Here is a 20428-nt window from a genome sequence, read left to right on the forward strand (position 1 = left end):
GGAACCTATCATAACTTCCCAGTCCCCAAATCACAGATCTAACTAGAACTCTAGGCCCAGCAAATCTATGCTTTACCAAGTTTGCTGGGTTATTTGACAGCTTTGGGAAATCTCCTGTTCTACTCTGCCTTTGATTGCTGTGACAAAACACTGTGACCAATACCAACTTGGGGAGGAAAGGGTTTATTCAGCTTACATCTCCCAGGTCACAGTTAATCAGGGAGCCCAAGGTAGGAACTCAGGGCAGGAACCAGGAGGCAGGAGCTGGACCACAGGCCATGGAGGAATGCTGCTACTGGCTTGCTCCCCTGGCCCCCACTCAGCCTGCTTTCTTATGCAACACAGGCCCACCTGCCCAGGGGTGGCACCACCCACAGTGGGCTGGACCCTTCCACATCACTCAGTAATCAAGAAGATGCCCTACAGACCATGACCATAGGCCAGTCCTGTGGAGGCAATTCCCCACCTGAGGGTCCCTCAACCCAAGTGTGTCAAGTTGACACTAAAGCTGTTCAGTACATAGTTAATAGCATCTCAGAAGTTGGCTGTTTGTGCATTTCTGTATTAAAATTGAATTACTAATAAAGTGATCATAAACTCCAGGTCCAGATTAAATGTTAAATCTCAACATTTCAAAATTTGCATTATTAAGGTATAAAATGTGTAATGAACTGAACATTTTGTACAGCTCAGTTAGCTAAGTGTAGGTGTGGAAGTCTGTTGGCAAAACCTCTCCCAGCTGCCTCTTCTCCTTCCACCCCGGGCAGTGTTCTTCCATTTTCGATTCCATTGACAAAATTGTTTAAAAAACAGTATTATATACCAATAAAAACAAAAAGAGAAGCTGGGTATGGTGGCACACGTCTGTAACTTTAGCCCTTGGGCGGCAGAAGCAGGAAGATCACCATCATGCAAGTTAGCCTGATTTATATAACAAGTTCTGGGCTACTCTGGGCTACATAGTGAGATTCCGTCTCAAAAATTTAAAAAAAAAGTATGATACAGGGTATTGCACAGGTTACACGCAGTCTCTGCCATTTTGTGTCAGGGACTTGGGTATCTGTGGATTTTGATGTCTGTACAGGTCCTGGAACCAGTCCCCTTTTCTAGGAACTGAACTGAGGGAGGACTGTCCTAAATTTTATTTATTCATTAGGTGATATACAGATATACAGATATCAACTGGGTTTTGATATAGATACCAGTTCTGGGTTGTACCCTCACTCTATTTTAACTTTTTTTCTTTCTTTAAAAATTTTTTTTATTCATTATTTTTATTTTATGTGTATGGTCTCACTATGCAGCCCTGGTTGGCCTGGAACACAGTGTGGTAGACCAGGCTGCCTGACTCTGTCTCTTGAGACCACCACACCTGGCTCTCTTTCTGTAAACAGGGTGTCAGGTATTACAGGCTTTCCTGAGCTATTATGTGGCTAAGTAGGACCTTGAATTCTGATTCTCCTGCCGAACTCTGAGTGCTGAGATTACAGGCATGGGTTTTTTAGGCAGTGCTGGCCACTGAACTTAGGGCTTCTTTCATGCCAGGCAAGCACAGGCACTCTATTCCCTCACTTTTCTTTTTTTAAACAAGGTCTCATGTAACCAAGGCTGACCTTGAACTCCTTATGAAACTGAATGTGATGTGAATTTCTGATCTTCCTGCCTCTTACCTCCAAAGTACTAGGATTATAGGAATGAGTCACCACACCCAGATAAAATGATTCTTTTTCAAAGGAATACTTAAAAAATTTAAAAACATTTTTAAAATCATGTGCATGTGTATGAGTATGTGCACATGAGAGCAGGAAGCCAGAGGCATCAGGTTCTTGGGAGCTGGAGTTACAGGTGACTGTGAGCTACCCCATGTGGGTGCTGAGAACAAAACTTGAGCCCTTGGCAGTAGCAGTATGTACTTTTGTTGCTTTTGTTTGAGACAGGGTCTTCCTGTAGCTGCAGCTGGCTTGGACCAGGCTGGTCTCCATCCCAGAGAGCCCCCGGCCTCTGCCTCCTGAGTGCTGGGGTCAAAGGTGTGCGACACCACACCCGGCCAGCATGCGCTCTTAACTGCTGAACCACCTTCTCCAGTCCAGAAAGGAATGCTTTTCATAATGTTTAATTCATCCAAGTTAGCCCAACTATTACTGATTTATTATAATGCTATTTTTATTGTTACATTGGGTCTAAATGGGATGTAATAGATAAAACTAACTTATGAACTTTGTTAACAGAGTGGGAGACTGAGCAAAGAGCTGGATTTAGTGAGTCACCACGTGAGGACGAAGCTCGATGAACTGAAAAGGCAAGAAGTGGGGAGGTTGAGGATGCTGATCAAGGCCAAGCTGGATTCCCTTCAGGGTGAGTGCTGGGCCAGAGGGAGGGTGTCGGCAGCTCTTGGCGGCTGAGGTCAATTTACACTGAATGCATATGTGATGCTCTTTTGTGTGTGTTCATGTATATGTGTGTGCACGTATGCCTGTGTGCATGAGAGGCCAGGGGTCTTCTTACATTGCTCTCCACTTGTTTCTTGCACTTGGACTCACTCACTGGCTAGGCTGTCTGGACAATGACCTTTAGGACCCACCTGGCCTCCCAGTGGTGGGGTTGCAGATGGGTGAAACTGGGCCCAGCTTTTATGTAGGTGTTGGGGATCTGAACTCAGGTCCTCATGCTTGTGTGGAAGGCATTTTACCAACTGAGCCATCTTTCCAGCCCCGCATGTCATATTCAAAATTAAAAAAAAAATTTTAGTATTTATTTATTGTGGGGAGGCACTAACCACAGTGCATGTGTGGAGGTCAGATGACAATTTGATGGAATTGGGCTGTCTTCACCTTGTGGGTTCTGGGGATTGAACTCAGGTAATTAGACTTGGGGGCAAGCACCTTTACCCACTGAGCCAAATGCTGGCCTTCAAAAAAATTTTGTGTCAAAATTTTGCTTATTAATTCTGTTAGATTTAGGAGGGAGAAAAAGGAAGGAGTTTAAAGTTTAGAAATAAGAGTCAGAGCCAGACCTGCAGCAGACGAGGAATGTGCTCCTCTATTCAAGGAGCACAGCGAAGGCTGATAAGCTCTTCCACATGGGATGAGTATCTACATCGAAAGGGGGAGCAGTCTGGACTTATATAAGAACTCTGTTACATATGACTGCAAGAGTTAACTCCATGCCAGGGTCTGGAGTCCTTGAGTGTCTCTCTCCCAAGATTATTTTTTCAGACAGGTGAGTTATCTATAGCACTGAAGGAGACAACTGGGCTTCATAAAGTTCTCTCAGTCCGGGGAGTGACCAGTTGATAAGGCTTGAACAAGGCCAGGCTGCCAATTTAGGCCAGTTAGACACTTTAAGGGATTTATGACTTCCCTAATGAGGCTTGTGGCTCTTCTGCAATTCACACATTCCATCAAATTCAACTTCTCTTAATTCTTAAAATGTAATTTAAGTTTTTGAATAGATAATGTGTCTATACGATTCAAAAATAGAAATGATTAGCTTTACATACTTATACTGACAGAAAAGAAGAATAGAAAGGAATGTATTGAGTCATTCGTTGGTTGATTGACTAGTTTTCTTAAGACAGTGTCTCTCTTTAGCCCAGGCTGACCTGGAACTTGCTATATAGCCTAGGCTGACCTCAAATTCATAGCAATCCACCTACCTCAGCTTCCCAAATAATTCGAATTCCATGCATGAGCCATAAACCATTTATTTAAAAGGGAAGCAGAGGAAGTCTGTTTAAAATAATTTCTGTCCACGAGTTAGAAAAACTTCAAGAGAGCTAGCGACACAGAAAATACCTGGCCTAAATGGTTTCCTAAGAGAAAGCTGTGAGACTGTCGAAAAGGGCTGGGGATGGAGCTCAGCTGGCAGAACACTCATCTAGCATGCTGGAAATCCTCCCCGTAGGTCCATAGCGTCACTTAAATCAGGTTGGTGGCACATTCCTGTGATTCCAGCACTCAAGAAGTGAAGGCAGGATTGAAAGTTCCAGGTCACCCTCAGCTGTACAAGGAGTTATATATAAGGCTAGCCTAGGACATATAAGACCCAGTGAGACCCTATATCAAAAACCAAGACAGAAACATTAAAGAATGACTGTTGAGGAACCACTGTTATGCCGAGAGGAGGAGGCAGGGCCGGAGGTTGGGAAGCAGTTGCTGGCCACCATGGCTATGTGGCCAGGATCACCGCCATCCAGGCAGTGAAGCCCAAGATCCAGATTCTGCAGCTGCAAGCCAGTGAGGCGGAGGATAGGGCGGTGTGCCCCCAGCAGGAGGTGAAGGGAGGAAGGAGGCCCTGGAATTGGCCAAGATGGAGCTGACCTCCTTGAATGTTGGGGCCAGATGGTTGAAGAGTTGTTGAGCACTGTTTTTACTTTTTCCGTAGAAAATGACCAAATTAAGATGGAGAGACCTCCTAAGTCTCTCCAGGCCCCATCCCTGAGCTGAGACTGTCTCAGCTCTCCTCTCTGCCCCTTCCCAAGTGCTCACAAAATGGCCCTTAATGTTGAGGTGACCACTTAGTGCCCTCCTGCCTCCTTGAAAGAAAGGAGATTATATTATAAAAAGGGAAAAGGGGGCGGGTGGAGAGATAGCTCACTTACCCCCAAGCCTGATGACCGGGTTTGATCCCTGGGACGCACATGTTAGAAGAGAATTGACTCCCACAAGTTGTCCTCTGATCTCCACATGTACTGTATGTCATGTGTGCCCATACACATACACACATGCATAAACACAAATAAATGACTGTAACAATAAAAAAATTCAAAGAAAGTAAATCTTTCTTTTTTTTTTTTTTTTTTTGGTCTTTCTGAGACAGGGTCTCCCTGTAGCCCCAGCTGGCCTGGAACTCATTATGTAGACCAGACTGGCCTTGAACTCACAGAGATCCGCCTGCCTCTGCCTCCCAAGTGCCGTGATTAAAAGCATGTGCCACCACACCCAGACAAAGAATTATTCACTCACATAATTTTAAAAAGTGTGTGTGCTGTGGTGGGGTAGGGAGCATGGATAAAGCACTTGCAAGGGTGAGAACTGGAGTTTGGATCCCTAGAACCACATACAAGTAGGGCAGGGTCACTGAGGCAAGCTGGTAACTAGGCTAGCCAAATTGGTGAGCTCTGGGTTCAGCTAGGGATCCTGGCTCAGTAAAATGGAGAGTGATGGAGGGAGACCCCAACGTCAGCCTCTGGCCTCAATACACACCTCCATACACATGTACCCACACACAGGAAACACATATGTACACATGATGTACACCATGCACACATACATATATACATGCACCCACATACAGGAAACACATATGTACATGTGATGTACACCATGCACACATACATATATACATATACACACAAAAAGGAAAAAAGAAAAACAAGCCTGGGCCTGGTGACACAGGCCTGTAATCCCAGATAGTCAAGAGGCTGAGGCAGGAGGATCCCAGGTTTGAGACCAACTTGCCCACGAGTGAGTTCAGGCAAGCCCAGCCTGAGCCACACTGTGAGGCTCTGTCTCAAAACACAAAGAAAAGACGTTTTTGCTGTTGATCCAGCGTACAAAACCCACAGCCCTTGTCTAGGCTCCAGGTGCTGTCTCCCAGGTGCTTCCATTGCTCAGTCCTGGTGAAATCTTAAACAGCTTATGAGCAAAACTTTAAATTAAAAGTATTTTTGATTTATTTTTATTTTATGTTTTTAATGTGTTTTCTGTATTTATGTAAGTGCACCTGTGCATACAGTGCCCAAAGAGGCCAGGAGGGTGTTGGATCCCCTGGAAATTGAGTTATAGATGGTTGTTAGTCAACATATGGGTACTGAACCCGGGTCCTCTTCAAGAGCAGCCAGTGCTCTTAACCACTGAGCCATCTCTCCAGACCCCCAAATTCTATATTATTTTGAAACTTTGCTCCTGGGGCTTGGGGTTCCCTTGTTTCTCCATCTGGCAATGAATCCCTTATAGTCTGTACACTGGCAGCCTGCTGAGCTTTCAAAACTTCTTTCCCCACCAGTTACTACTTCCGATTGATGTTTGGGGTGTGGGGGGAGGTCTGCCCCTGTGACTTATTGTGTTCTCTTGAGGGCTGGTTAGGGGAAAGAACCCATAGTGCTGTGTATGTGCAACTGACTGTTAGCAAGTCTCCTTAGAAGTAAAGAACCATGGGGCTGGAGAGATGGTTCAGTGGTTAAGAACACTGACTGCTCTTACAGAGAACCAGGGTTTGATCCCCAGCACACACATGGTGGCTATCAACCATCCTTAACCCCAGTTCCAGGGAATTTGATGCCTTCTCCTGATCTCTGAGGGCACTGCATGACAGGGGTGCATTTACACACACGCAGGCAATACACTCATACATTTAAAAAAAAAAGAACCACTCCCTGTAAAGGAAAAATTAATAAAAAGAAAGAAAAAAAGAACAGACTGTTAGTGCTTTTTCAACTTTTCCAGAGCACAGAAAAAATAAAAGTTTCCATGTTTCTGTTTTATATTGATGACAAACCCCAAACTGTCATATCTCAAAATAATCTAATCTTCTGAAAAATCATGTGTTTGTGTGTGTTTGTGTGTGTGTGTGTGTGTGTGTGTGTGTGTGTGTGTTGCACTTGTATGTGTGTGCCTGTGTGTGTTGAAGCCAGAGGGTAATCTCCGGTGTCCTGCTTAGAAACAGTGCCCATGAGCAGTGCCCACCTGCTTTGAGACAGGGCCTCTCATTGTCCTGAAATTGCTGATTTGGCTAGGCAAGGTGGCCAGTGAGCCCCAGGGGGCCTCCTGTCTCTGCCTTTCCAGTGCTGGGATTATAAGCAAGCACCACCACACCAGTATTTTTATGTGGACTTGGGGATTTTACCTACTGAGCTGTCTCCCCAGACCTCTCAAAAGAATACAGTCTTATAGCAAGTGGATTTATTTCAGGAATGTAAATTTGGCTTAATGTTGAGAAATTGAATTCTGCAAATTGTCATTTGAATGGATATGCATCACTTGATGCAGCAAGTATAACCAAAGTTAAAGGATTAGTGATGAAGTTGAAATAAATACTTAGATGCTATATCATTTTCAGTTCAGACTACGAAATATTAAACAGCTATGATGTGAAATTTTTGGAATTGAAGGATATCTCAAATAACTCACATGATCCTCCCTATATATACAGAAAATACACTTGACAAAATTCAACACTCATTCTTTTTTATTTTTTAAAATATTTTATTGGGGCTGGAGAGATGGCTCAGGGGTTAAGAGCACTGGCTGTTCTTACAGAAGACCCGGGTTCAAATCCCAGCACCTACATGGCAGCTAACAACCGTCTATAACTCCAGTTCCAGGGCATCTGACAGCCTCTTCTGTCCTCCACGGACATTGCATGACACGGGTGCACTTACCTACGTGCAGGCAATGCACGTATACACATTAAAAAATATTAAAAAAATATTTTATTTGGGCTGGAGAGGTGGCTCAGTGGTTAAGAACACTGGTTGTTCTTGCAGAAGACCTGGGTTCGAATCCCAGCACCTACATGGCAGCTAACAACTGTCCGTAACTTCTCATACTCATACACATAAAATAAAATGCATATACACATAAAATAATAAGAAATAAAATATTTTTAAAAAATATGTGTATGCGTGTATGGCCTGCATGTGGGTAAGTGCACCCATGTCTTGTAATGCCCGTGGAGGACAGAAAAGGCCATCGGATCCCCAGGAACTAGTTACAAATGGTTGTTATCTGCCATGTGGGTGCTGGGATTTGAACCTAGTTCTGCAAGAGCAGTCAGTGTTCTTAACCACTAAGCCATCTCTTCAGCCCTCAACACCCATTCTTAACTATTCAAAAGTAATCAAACTGGGCCAGAATTGGTTGTGCATGCCTTTAATCCCAGCACTTGGGAGGCAGAGAGAGGCAGATGGATTTCAGTGCATTCAAGGACAGCCTGGTCTACATAATGAGTTCCAGGGAGATCCTGTATTAAATAAATAAATAAATAAATAAAACTGCAGCTGGAGAGATTGCCCAGTGGTTCAGAACACTTACTGCTTTTCCAGAGGATCCAGGTTTGGTTCCCAACACTCACATGGTGGCTAACATCTTTAACTCTAGTTCCAGGGCATCTGATGCCTCTTCGGCTCTCTGTGGGCACCAGGCATGCAAATGGTGCACTTATATACATACAGGTAGAAAACTCATACACATAAAATAATAAATAAAATCTTTAATAATAATAATAATAATAATAATAATAATAATAATAAAAGCTGAGGTAGGTATGTAGTTCAGTGGTAGAGCATTTGCCCAACATGGTAGGTTCAATCCCTGGTCCCAGGGGAAAAAAAAAGAAATAACATAGTAATCAACAGATATTTCTGCAACATGTCCAGCTCTATTCAACTCAGCTGCATGAAACTTCGTGGGGAAACACAAATATGTATTCTCACTAAAACCGAGAAAGAAGACAGTGATGCGCACTGTAACCATCACTAGTCAGCATTGTTTGGGGTCCATCCAAAATAGCTGTACAAAGGGAAAATCAAGTCAGAAATACAGTTACTGGAAAAGAGGCGATAAAACCATCTGTATTTGTAGGTGATACAATTGTATACTTGAAACTTCCAAAATAACTAAACAGACTTTATTACGAACAATAGAACAGTTTACTGAGGTAAACATAATCTGAAGAAATTGGTATTTTTCTTATGTGTAAGCAACAGCTAACTGGGAGATACTCTGGAAGAAAATACTCCATTCACAACAGGAGCAAAGATAAAATACTCAGAGGAACCTGCTTAGAAATGTGCAGGACTGGGGGCTGGGCTGTAGCTCAGTTGGGAGAGTGCTTGCCTAACATTCATGAAGTCCTGGGTTCAATGGCCAGCACCACATTAAACTGGTCATAGTGGCAAATGCCTCCCAACACTTGAGAAGTGGAGGCAGGAGGAGCAGAGGCCCAAGCTTATCCTTGGCTGCTATTGAGTTCCAGGCCAGCTTGGGATGCATAGGACCGTATCTCAAATGATGATGATGATGATGATGATGATGATGGTGATGGTGATGATGAAGATGGTGATGATGGTGATGATGGTGATGATGGTAATGATGGTGATGATGATGTTGATAATGGTAATAATGATGTGCCAGACTTGCAAAACCTTGAAAATATTGCTGGAGAGTATAAGAGTAGACTTGACCAGCTAGGTGCAATAACACATGCCTGTCATCCCATCACTTAGGAGGTGGAGGCAGGAGGACAACAAGTTCTAGGACAGCCTGGACTGTATAATGAGACCCTGTATCAAAAGCATTTCAATGGGACTAGAGAGACGGCTCAGTGGTTAAGAACACTGACTGCTCTTGCAGAGACCTGGGTTCAGTTCCCAGCACTAACACAGCTACTGCCCCTAACTCCAGTTCCAGGGGATCTGATGCCCTCTTCTGGCCTCAGTGAGCATTGCATGACACAGGTGCATTTACGTGCATGCAAAAATACTCATACATGTAAAATAAAATTTTTTTAAATTAAAAAATTCAGTGCTATAAACATATTAATTCTCCCTAGTTAATTATAAATTAAACATGACCCAAATAAAATGCATACTTTTTTGGTAATAGCTACATTAATTTTAAAGTTTTTTTTTTTTAATTTTTGGTCTTTTTGAGACAGGGTCTCCTTGTAGCCCCAGCTGTCCTGGAACTCACTATGTAGACCAGGCAGGCCTTGAACTCACAAAGATCCACCTGCCTCTGCTTCCCAAGTGCTGGGATTAAAGGCGTGCGCCACCACACCCGACAATTTTAAAGTTTTTAAAAATTATTTTTATTTTATGTGTATGAGTGTATTACCTGCATGTATGTAAGTGCACTCATGTCATGCAGTGTCTGTGGAGGTCAGAAGAGGGTATCAGAGCCCCTGGAACTGGAGTTATGAACAGTTGTTAGCCGCCATGTGGGTGCTGGGAATCGAACCTGGGTCCTCTGCAAGAGCAGCCAGTGCTCTTAACCACTGAGCCATTTCCCCAGCCCCTTAAAGTTAATATGAAAAAAAGAACAAGTAAGAAAAGATGGATATTCCTGGAAAAGAACACAAAGAAGGATTAGTGTGTTGGTTTGTTTGTGTTCTGTTTTTGAGACAGGATCTCTCTAGCCCCAGCTGGTCTGGAACTCACTATTGTAGACCAAGGCAGCCTCCATTTCACAGTGGCCTGCCTGCCTGCCTCTGCCTGCCGAGTGCTGGGATTAAAGGCATGCACCACCACATCTGGCTGGGATTAGATATTAAATCTTTAGTAATAAATATTAAAATATGTTCTTGGGCACCCTCCCAAGTGTGCAGCACACCCAGCTACAGACCCCTTCTTCACAAGTGTAACTCTAGGCAGTGCCGAGGATGCGGTTAAGGCCTGGCTCAGAAACTCGGCAGTCCGCTGCTTCCTGGTCACAGTGTGCTTCAGGCTTACCTTGCACTGAGTCTGTTCGCAGCTCTGGAATCGGCCTCATTCTCCTCAGTGGGGAATGATACTATAGATGGGGACCAGCAGTGGTGTTCTCCTTGATACTGGACTGTATTTTCATCTTGACCCTGTCATCAGATGGAGATAGGAACTATATACACACATGCACATAAACATACATGTGAAACGTACACATACAGAGGTAGAAAACACACATGTACATATATGTATGCATGCATATCTGTGCTGGATAGCTTTAGTGTCAATTTGACACACCTGGGTTGAGGGAGCCTCAGTTGGGGAATTGCCTTCATTGGACTGGCCTGTAGCCATGTCCCTAGGGCACCTGCTTGATGAGTGATGTAGGAGGGCCCAGCCCACTGTGGGTGGTGCCACCCCTGGGCAGGTGGGCCTGTGTTGCATAAGAAAGCAGGCTGAGCAGGGGTCAGGGGAGCAAACCAGTAAGCAGTGATCCTCCATTGCCTGTGCTCTAGCTCCTGCCTCCAGGCTCCTGCCCTGAGTTCCTACCTTGGGCTCCCTGATGAACTGTGACCCGGGAGATGTAAGATAAATAAACCCTTTCCTCCCCAAGTTGGTATTGGTCAGAGTGTTTTGTCATAACAATGGAGAGACAAACCAGGACAATATCCATGTGAAACACACATACACATACAGAGGTAAGAAATACATATACATGTACACATATGTATGCATGCATATCCATGTGAAACACACACATACAGAGATAGGAAATATATACACATGTGTACATGTATACATAGGCATATACATGTGAAACACACATACCCATACATGTTTCCTGTACATACTTTAGAAACCCAGGGTTCACATAGAGTGCGAATTCCCATCCATGCCCCCTAGAATTCTTCCCTGTCTTCCATCATTCCATATTTGTGTACTCGTCTGTCTAAGTGAGAACCCCGATCCAGTTTCACCATGTGCCTGTTTTACACAGCTCTGTAGTGCACTTGAAGTGAGCCAGAATAATTTCACTGATGAATTTTCTAGTTTGCTTTGAATTCAAATAATGGTGTTTCTTTAACATTTAATCCTGATTGAAATGAATTTATTGAAATGGGATTTTTATTGTTTTACAAAGGAGTCATTGGAGTTGCACATATGAGGAATTACAAGCATGAGTTATTGGACTATTACGCCCACAGTTTGGTGACGCTGTCAGTCTTGGTGAGAGAAGTGCCTTTCTGCAGTGGGCAGTTGTCAGTGCAGAGGCATGTCGCTGGTCAGGGCTGAGAGCAAGTCCTTTTGAGTGCTCGGCTCCAATTGGACCACTCTAACACCTCTACTAAGACTCAGGGAGGAGCAGGGAGGAGAGAGCAAGAAGAATTTAAGAGTAGAGGGCAGGGGCTGTGTGTGAAATGCTGTCTTCTGTTGCAGTCATGAACCCACAGCAACTGACATTACCTGCACCAGATCAAAGCTCTTGACATTCTAGCATGGAAAGGAGAGGGCCTCACCGCCCTCGCCCCATCAGAGGAGCTGTTCGCAGTCGATGGCTGCTGGGAAGTCAGTTTTCTTCAGGGCAGTGGCTGCTGGTAGGCCGCCCATGCTCTGGTGATGGCCCTACACCTATGCATGTGCAGGCAGCACTAATTGGACTGAGTTATTAAAAATAACAAAAAGAAGATATGAGGGGCTGGAGAGATGGCTCAGTGGTTAAGAGCACTGGCTGCTCTTGCAGAGGACCCAGGTTTGGTTACCAGCATCCACATGGCAACTAACACATGTCTGTACCTCCAGTTCCATGGGTTCTGATGCTATCTTCTGGCTTCCATGGGCATTACATGCACGTGTATATTTACATTCAGGCAAAAGACTGATACACATAAATTTTTTAAAAATTTATTTAATAACCACATAATTAGTGGAAGCATTTTCATTACAACAGCATTGACATAGTCAATAAGTTTCCAAAGCAAAGATGCATCTCTTTCAAAATTGGCTATAAATTTTTAGGTTCACAGTGTTGAATTAATACAGTTATACATGATACACATAAAAATTTTAAGAAAATAATAAGTAAACTTTTTTTGGTTTGTTGAAGTCACATGTCCCTGTATCCCCAGGTGGCCTAGAACTTGTTATATAAATCAGGCTGGCTTCCGTCTCACAGAGATCTGCCTGCCTCTGCCTCCTGAGTGCTGGAATTAAAGGCACGTGCCGCCATGCCTGGTTAAATTATTTATTTTTATTTTATGTGTATGAGTGTTTCACCTGAATGTCTGTAAGTGCACTTGTGTCATGTGGTACCTGCAGAGGCCAGAGGAAGATGTTAAATTCTCTGGAACTGGTGTTTTAGGAGATTATTAACCACCATGTGGGTGCTAGGGTCCTCTACAAGAGCAGCCAGTGCTCTTAATTGCTAAACCATCTCTTCTTCCTCCCAAATATTTTAAAAATATTTTATTATTTTTATCTCATGTGTATGAGTGTATTACCTGCATGTATGCAAATACATCCATGTTTTTCAATACCCTCAGAGGTCAGATCCCCTGGAATTGGAGTTACAGATGTTGTTAACTGCCATATGGGTGCTGGGAACCAAACCTGGGTCCTCTGCAAAGCAGCCAGTGCTCTTAACTGTCAAACCATCTTTCCAATCACCCCAAAATATTTTTTTAATAAAGGAATTCTACCTATACTTTGATGAGGGCTCTATATTAGAATTTAATAATTATTAGTAGAGTATCTGGTTGGACGTGCTGGTGCACACCTGTGACCTACTTGCAGTCTTGGCATTTGGGAAATGGGAGCAGGAGGATCAGGAATTTGGGGGCCTCCTCAGTTACATAGTGAATTTAAGGCCAGCCTGGGCTATATGAGAACCTATCTCAGCCCCCCCAAACCCCACTCCATCCCTGCCAAAGAATATTTTATAGCGTCACAATAATTAGAAAGGAGTTTGTGCTTACTTATGCTGATAATTAACTGGTATTTCTAGGTAAACATTAAAATATGCGTATAAGATTTGGGGAGATAGCTCAGTTGGCAAAGTGTTTGCTGTGTTAGGATGAGGAACTCAGTTTGGTCTCCAGCACCCATGTAAGAAGCCTGGCATGGTGGCATGCATTTGTTAATCCCAGCACTGGGGAGGCAGAGACAAGTGGATCCCTGGGATTTGTTGGCCAGTCAGCCCAGCCTAATTAGAGAACCCCAGGTCCCAGTAGGAGACCTTGTCTCAAAAAACAAGGTGGACAGGTCCTGAGGAACGACAACCCAGATTCATCTGTGGCCTTCACATACATGCACACCTGTGCACTCATACACATAAGCACATGCACACACACATATTCTATTCTGGAGTAAAGGATATTACCTCTGCCTAGAGAAACAATACATGTAATATTCTAAAAGGAAATATGAACCTTTATTCTAAAACTTGCAATTTTCCTACAAAATGCTGTAGGAATAAATGTGATTTTTTCCCCCTGTATAACATTTATGTAGCAATGCTTTGACAAGCCTTTATTCTAAAACTCGCAATTTTCTTACACAATGCTGTAGGAATAAACATGATTGTTTTTTCCAATATGGCATTTACATAGTGATGCTTCGAGCTTCTGATAACTGGTCACTTACAGTTTTCTGGTTCCGTTTCAGATGTGGGCCTGAACCACCAAGCGCTTCTGAAACAATTTGATCACCTGAACCACCAGAATCCTGACACATTTGAATCCACAGATTTAGATATGCTAATCAAAGCGGTGAGAACAATCCCGGGAGTATTATCTTTCTGGATTTTTTTTTTTTTTTGAGATTTTGTAATTTGATAAGCTCAGTGAGGTGGGGATGGAGCTTCTGTGTCTTCTGAGGGAGGACAATAGTAATTTGACCATAAATCCGTTCCAAAGTCCCCAAAGCTGTAAAACCTGAAAGCTGACCTGGACTGGCCAATCACAGTGATGCTGCTTACAGCTTTCTTTACCCAGCTTGATGTATTTAGAGACTCTGTGAAGAAGTGCTCCCTATGAAAGTTCTGAGGGAGAATCATTTCCTCCGTCAGCTTGTTGTGGTTCCTGGTATTCTGAGCTGTGGGGATGCAGGACTTGGACAGAATCCTAATCCCCCGTGAGTCTCTGTGCCTGAAAATTTGAAAAATTCCTTTTTAAGGGCTTGCAGAGGCCTGAAGAGGGCATTGGATCCCCTGGTACTGGATTTAAGGATGGTTGTGAGCCTTTATGTGGGTGCTGGGAACTGAACCCAGGCTGTCTGCAAGGGTGGCAAGAGCTCTTAGCCCCTGAGCCAGCTCTTCAGCCCCTGGACAATTCCTTTTTAGAATGTATTACTATTAAACTTTAATGTGTGATGCTGGGGATCAAACCCAGAATTTCAGACATGTTAGGTAAGTGTTCTACCACAAAGCTATTCTTCCAGCCCTAAAATCTGGAAAATTTTGAAACATATTTGGACTTGTAGATTGATTGATTGATTGATATTCATTTTATTTATTTATTTATTTATTTATTTATTTATTTATTTATTTATTTATTTATTGTCTCTGTAGGCCAGGCTGGCCTCAAACTCTTAACAATCTACCCACTTCAGTCTCTTCAAATGCTGGCATTACAGGCAGGACCCACCACACTAGGCTGGCCACAGGGATTTTAGATGAGAGTTTGTATATTAGGTATGGGAGGAATTACCAAACAAGATGTTTAGCCTGGCGGTTATGAGATTTAGTGCAGTGGTTGTCAGCCAGCCTTATTTTGTACAGAGTCCGGAGTTGACTCAGTCTCTTCTTTTTGAAATCAATTCATACTTTACTTGCTTGTGGAAATGTTCTAACATTGAAGCCAGCTTCGAATCTATGAACGCTGCTTCCTTTGCATATTTACATTCTGTTTTCTTTGAATACTTACTTCCCTGGTAATGAACGACTAAAATTAAAAGATAGAGGGGCTGGAGAGATGGCTCAGTGGTTAAGAACACTGGTTGTTCTTGCAGAAGACCTGGATTTGAAACCAGCACCCACATGGCAGCTAACAACTGTCCGTAACTCCAGTTCCAGGGGATCCAACAGCCTCTTCTGTCCTCCACAGGTGTTTCACGACACGGGTGCACTTACCTACATTCAGGCAATACACGCATACACATAAAATAAAAACAATGAATAAACTATATGAAAAGTTAAAAGGTAGAATTAAAAGTGGTAAGCCCAGGGCTTTCTTCGTGTTTGTTTTCACTCTCATACTGCTTCTGGTAGAGAGTGCACTGCGCTTAAGAGTGGTTTTATTGGGCTTCGGAGATGGCTTAGTGTGTAAAGTGCTTGTCATACAAGCATGAGGATCCCTAGAACCCAAGTATGCCCACCATGTGTGGTGACACGCCAGTGAGCCTAGGGCTTAGAAGGTGGAGACGGAACACCTGAGCAGGCTGCCTATCCAGAGGAGCCGTAGCAGTGAGCTCTGGGTTCAGTTAAGAGATCCTGCCTGAATGAATAAGGTGGAGAGTGAGCGAGGAGACTCCCGGCATCAACACATCTGCACACACATGTGCTCACACATGTGAGAATGTATACATGTGAGATAAAGAAAGAAAAGAGTGGCTTTATTTATCCCTTTCAGACACACTAATTTGAATGCATTGCTACACTCTAGGCCACAACTGATCTGGAACACTACGACAAGACCCGGCATGAAGAGTTTAAAAAATACGAGATGATGAAGGAGCACGAGAGGAGGGAATATCTGAAAACACTGAACGAGGAAAAGAGAAAGGAAGAAGAGGCCAAGTTTGCAGAAATGAAGAAGAAGCACGAAGACCACCCCAAAGTCAACCATCCCGTAAGGACTGCGGTCTGGGAAAGCCGTGTTCAGATGAAGAGCGCTCTCTGTACCAGAGGGCAGAATTTTATTCTAAGTTTTTAGTAGTTAAATCTTGAGTCTTAATTCTGAAAAGTTCCTCGAGCATATTTTTTGAGTCTATCTACATCGATTATATTTTGTTTTGAGCAATTTCTTAAAATTGGTTCACAGGGAAGCAAAGATCAACTAAAAGAGGTATGGGAAGAGACTGATGGATTGGATCCTAATGACTTTGACCCCAAGACATTTTTCAAATTACATGGTAACAGATTTGATACAAATATTGATGTTTATATCTGCTGTTTGAAAAAGTCGTATATGCTTTAATTGATTGCTGTGACGGGTTGCTGTTGAGTTCTACCAGTAGCAGTGCCTGGAGTTTCCTTCTAGGGGCATATTGCGGTAGTCTTTACAGCTGATCTCAGTATCAGATATTATAGATCAGTAGCTGTGTCTTCCTGTGTACTTTGGCTATTGAATCATCCTGTGACTTACTCCAGGCTTCTCTGTAGACTGAAGGTTAATTCTGTGGCTGGTTAGGCTATGTATCTTGCAAGCTTTATACAACGGAATTAAAATTTACTAAGCTGGATATGGTGGTGCACACCCGTAATTACAGAATTTGGGAAGCAGAGGCAGGAGGATTGCTGCAAGTTTCAGACTAGCCTGGTCTACAGAGTGAGTGCTAGGCCAGCCAGGGCTATACAGCAAGATGCCTCAAAAAATGTTTTTAATTACTACTACTCTTGTAGACATTGCTTTGTCTTTCTGCAAAGAAATAGATGACATGATTTTCTTAAAAATGATTATGAATTATAAATATAGACTTGTTGTCCCTTGGGCTAATCTGAAGCTTCATGAAAAATGTAAAACCCACCCTGCAGTGGATTGTCGCTTTATGTCAGGACTTTTTACAAACCATTGTAATAATTATATTTAATTATTTATCTCCTAAGGGATTCAAATCTTGTTTTTGCATTTGTAACTGTTAAACTATAGATGTCAATAGTGATGGATTCCTGGATGAACAAGAATTAGAAGCCCTGTTCACGAAAGAGGTACGCACGTTTATGAAGTGCTCAGCTCTCCTGTTCTGCCTCCTTTCCCCGCTCTGTTCCCTCCTCTTCTTTCATGCTGGTTTTTATGTTTTCTTTTTAGTTGGAGAAAGTATATGACCCCAGAAATGCAGAGGATGACATGATGGAAATGGAGGAGGAAAGGCTCCGGATGAGGGAGCACGTCATGAATGAGGTGTGTATGAGGTATGAGGCTGTGAGATGAGGGAGCACGTCATGGATGAGGTGTGCTGTGAGATGAGGGAGCACGTCATGGATGAGGTGTGTATGAGGTATGAAGCTGTGAGATGAGGGAGCACGTCATGGATGAGGTGTGCTGTGAGATGAGGGAGACCATCATAGATGAGGTGTGCTGTAGGATGAGGGAGCACGTCATGGATGAGGTATGCTCTAAGAAGAGGGAGACCATCGTAGATGAGGTGTGCTGTAGGATGAGGGAGCATGTCATGGATGAGGTGTGCTGTAAGGTTAAGAGTATATGTTATTTTTGTTTTTTTTTTAATCTGTTATTTTTATTTTATGTGTATGAGTGCATTGCCTGCATGCATGTAAGTACACTCATGTTGTGTGATGACCATGGAGGTCAGAAAAGGGTGTTGGATTCCCCTGGAACTGGAGTTACAGATGGTTGTTAGCTGCTATGTAGGTGTTGGGAATTGAACCCGTGTCCTCTGCAAGAGCAGCCAGTGCCCTTAATGGCTAAGCCATCTCTATAGCCACATTATTTCTGTTCTTTGTCCAAGTTCTTTATCCAGTAAATCTAATCATAAGATGGAAGAATTAATATACACAGTAGGCATTTAACTAGATTTTATATTTGTGAATAGAACATTATAGTAGATTCCTTTAGTATAAATAATTTGTAACTACTTTAAAACATTTTAAAAGATTGAAATACCACGTCATGGATGAGGTATGCTCTAAGAAGAGGGAGACCATTGTAGATGAGGTGTGCTGTAGGATGAGGGAGCATGTCATGGATGAGGTGTGCTGTAAGGTTAAGAGTATATGTTATTTTTGTTCTTTTTTTAATCTGTTATTTTTATTTTATGTGTATGAGTGCATTGCCTGCATGCATGTAAGTACACTCATGTTGTGTGATGACCATGGAGGTCAGAAAAGGGTGTTGGATTCCCCTGGAACTGGAGTTACAGATGGTTGTTAGCTGCTATGTAGGTGTTGGGAATTGAACCCGTGTCCTCTGCAAGAGCAGCCAGTGCCCTTAATGGCTAAGCCATCTCTATAGCCACATTATTTCTGTTCTTTGTCCAAGTTCTTTATCCAGTAAATCTAATCATAAGATGGAAGAATTAATATACACAGTAGGCATTTAACTAGATTTTATATTTGTGAATAGAACATTATAGTAGATTCCTTTAGTATAAATAATTTGTAACTACTTTAAAACATTTTAAAAGATTGAAATACCACTGCACTTCAGCAGTAATTCTTGTTCTTGTTGTCTGTTTGCGTGTTTGTTTTGAAACAGGGTCTCCTTGTAGCCCCAGCTGGCCTGGAACTTGCTATGTGGATCTGGCAGGCCTTGATCTCACAGAGATCTGCCTGCCTCTGCCTCCCGAGTGCTGGGATTAAAGGCATGTGATGTCATGTTCAGCTGATAAATATTTTCGGGCTGAAAATAAATTTAATCTTTAGCACTTTGAAAACCTACATTAGCTTTTATGGTCTGAACAGCCCTGATCTGAAAGCCAAAATCCAAAATCTTTTTGATTACTTTTTGGTTACTGACAAGATGTCACAATAGGAAATTCTATACTATGAATTTGTCCCATGCACCAAATTATTTATAAAATTGTATGAACTTGCCTTTGGGCTATATGTCTAAGTCATCTATGTGAAACAAGTGAATTTTGTGTTTAGAATTATGTACAAATATCTCAAAATTTAACAAACACCCAAATCCACTTCCAGTCCCACACATTTTTGATAAGGGATACACTCAGTCTGCGCTAAGAAGCCCCCACGTTCTGTTACCTTAATGGCTCTGACGACAAATCTTTGTCTTGTTTATTTTACATAAGCTTCGTGGTTTCTGCCAGGTAGGGCAGGCTCGGCCACACTTGGCCCTTCCATGTCCTTCATCCCTGGCTGCAGGAATATTCTCTGACTGGATGATATAAGGAACCTAAGAAATCTCAGACCCATCCATAAAATAATGAGCATGACTCATATCTAGTCCTGGCAAGTTTATACCTCACTGACTGAAGATGTACGGGTGGAGCCACAGTCAGTGAGGTGGGGAGGGGTAGCTCCCACGGGCTGTCTCAGCAAGATGTGCTGTGTGGCAGTCAGGCCTGTGGACTTTTGTTACAGGAGGGAGCGGTAGTTGGAATAATAACACAAACCATCACAGAGTCCAAAACTTTTAATTTCTGTCCATTGAAAGCAACTGACCATTTTTCTTTGCAATTTTACTTGTTCAATGAATTTTTCGTTCTCTTCTGACTTAAGTCTCCAGAAGAACCATGACACATCTTCCATGTTAAGTGAATAGAATGATTACCTAAGAATAGTAATGGTCCTACCTGTGTAACCTGCCTGCCGTAACCTCCCTTACGGGAGTAGCGGAATGTGGCTAAAAATTAATTAGCATGCTAATCGGCCTCACCAAATTCAGGCTAGCCCAGGTGGTGAGCTGGCCCTCTGCCTGGCAATTTGTTCATTTCCCTATGCCCTGCCTCCTAGTCTCATATATTCCCAGCTCCCCTTAAGTCTTCAAGACACTCCTCTTCCTCTTCTTCTACCTTTGCTTCTCATTTAACTGCAAAAATGGAGGTAGTCAAGATAACTGCTTCGTCTCCCTCACGAGCCTTCTGGCCTCGGAGCACATTCCTCTTGCCTTGCGTCTGTCAACAGTGGACGCTGCGGCTGCTCCCGTGGAAGACCCTCTCCTCCACATGTGCGTGGGGTCCTGGTCTCTCTCCTCTTCAAGGACTTTCTTCCTGCTCTTACTCCCCCTTCTGTCTTGCATCAGCTTTTCTCACGGCGCCAGTCAGTCCCACTAAAGACAGACATGCTTCGTGCCTTCCATGCTAAACCCACTG

The 20428-nt window shown here is 43.0% G+C and overlaps 1 protein-coding gene across 1 annotated transcript in view; it reads left to right on the plus strand.

Annotated features, from left to right (window-relative positions):
* The window catches only part of Nucb2 (nucleobindin 2), a 56808-nt gene that overhangs the window by 24547 nt on the left and 11833 nt on the right, over window positions 1-20428 (plus strand). Inside the window, exons 5-10 of the mRNA XM_008853536.2 lie at window positions 2229-2355; window positions 14084-14187; window positions 16081-16266; window positions 16459-16549; window positions 17287-17345; window positions 17446-17538. Coding sequence (XP_008851758.1) covers window positions 2229-2355; window positions 14084-14187; window positions 16081-16266; window positions 16459-16549; window positions 17287-17345; window positions 17446-17538 — 660 coding nt within the window. The remainder of the gene's footprint in view (window positions 1-2228; window positions 2356-14083; window positions 14188-16080; window positions 16267-16458; window positions 16550-17286; window positions 17346-17445; window positions 17539-20428) is intronic.

This window comes from Nannospalax galili, unplaced genomic scaffold (genome assembly GCF_000622305.1).
Source record: "Nannospalax galili isolate Female #2095 unplaced genomic scaffold, S.galili_v1.0 scaffold44, whole genome shotgun sequence".
NCBI lineage: Eukaryota > Metazoa > Chordata > Mammalia > Rodentia > Spalacidae > Nannospalax > Nannospalax galili.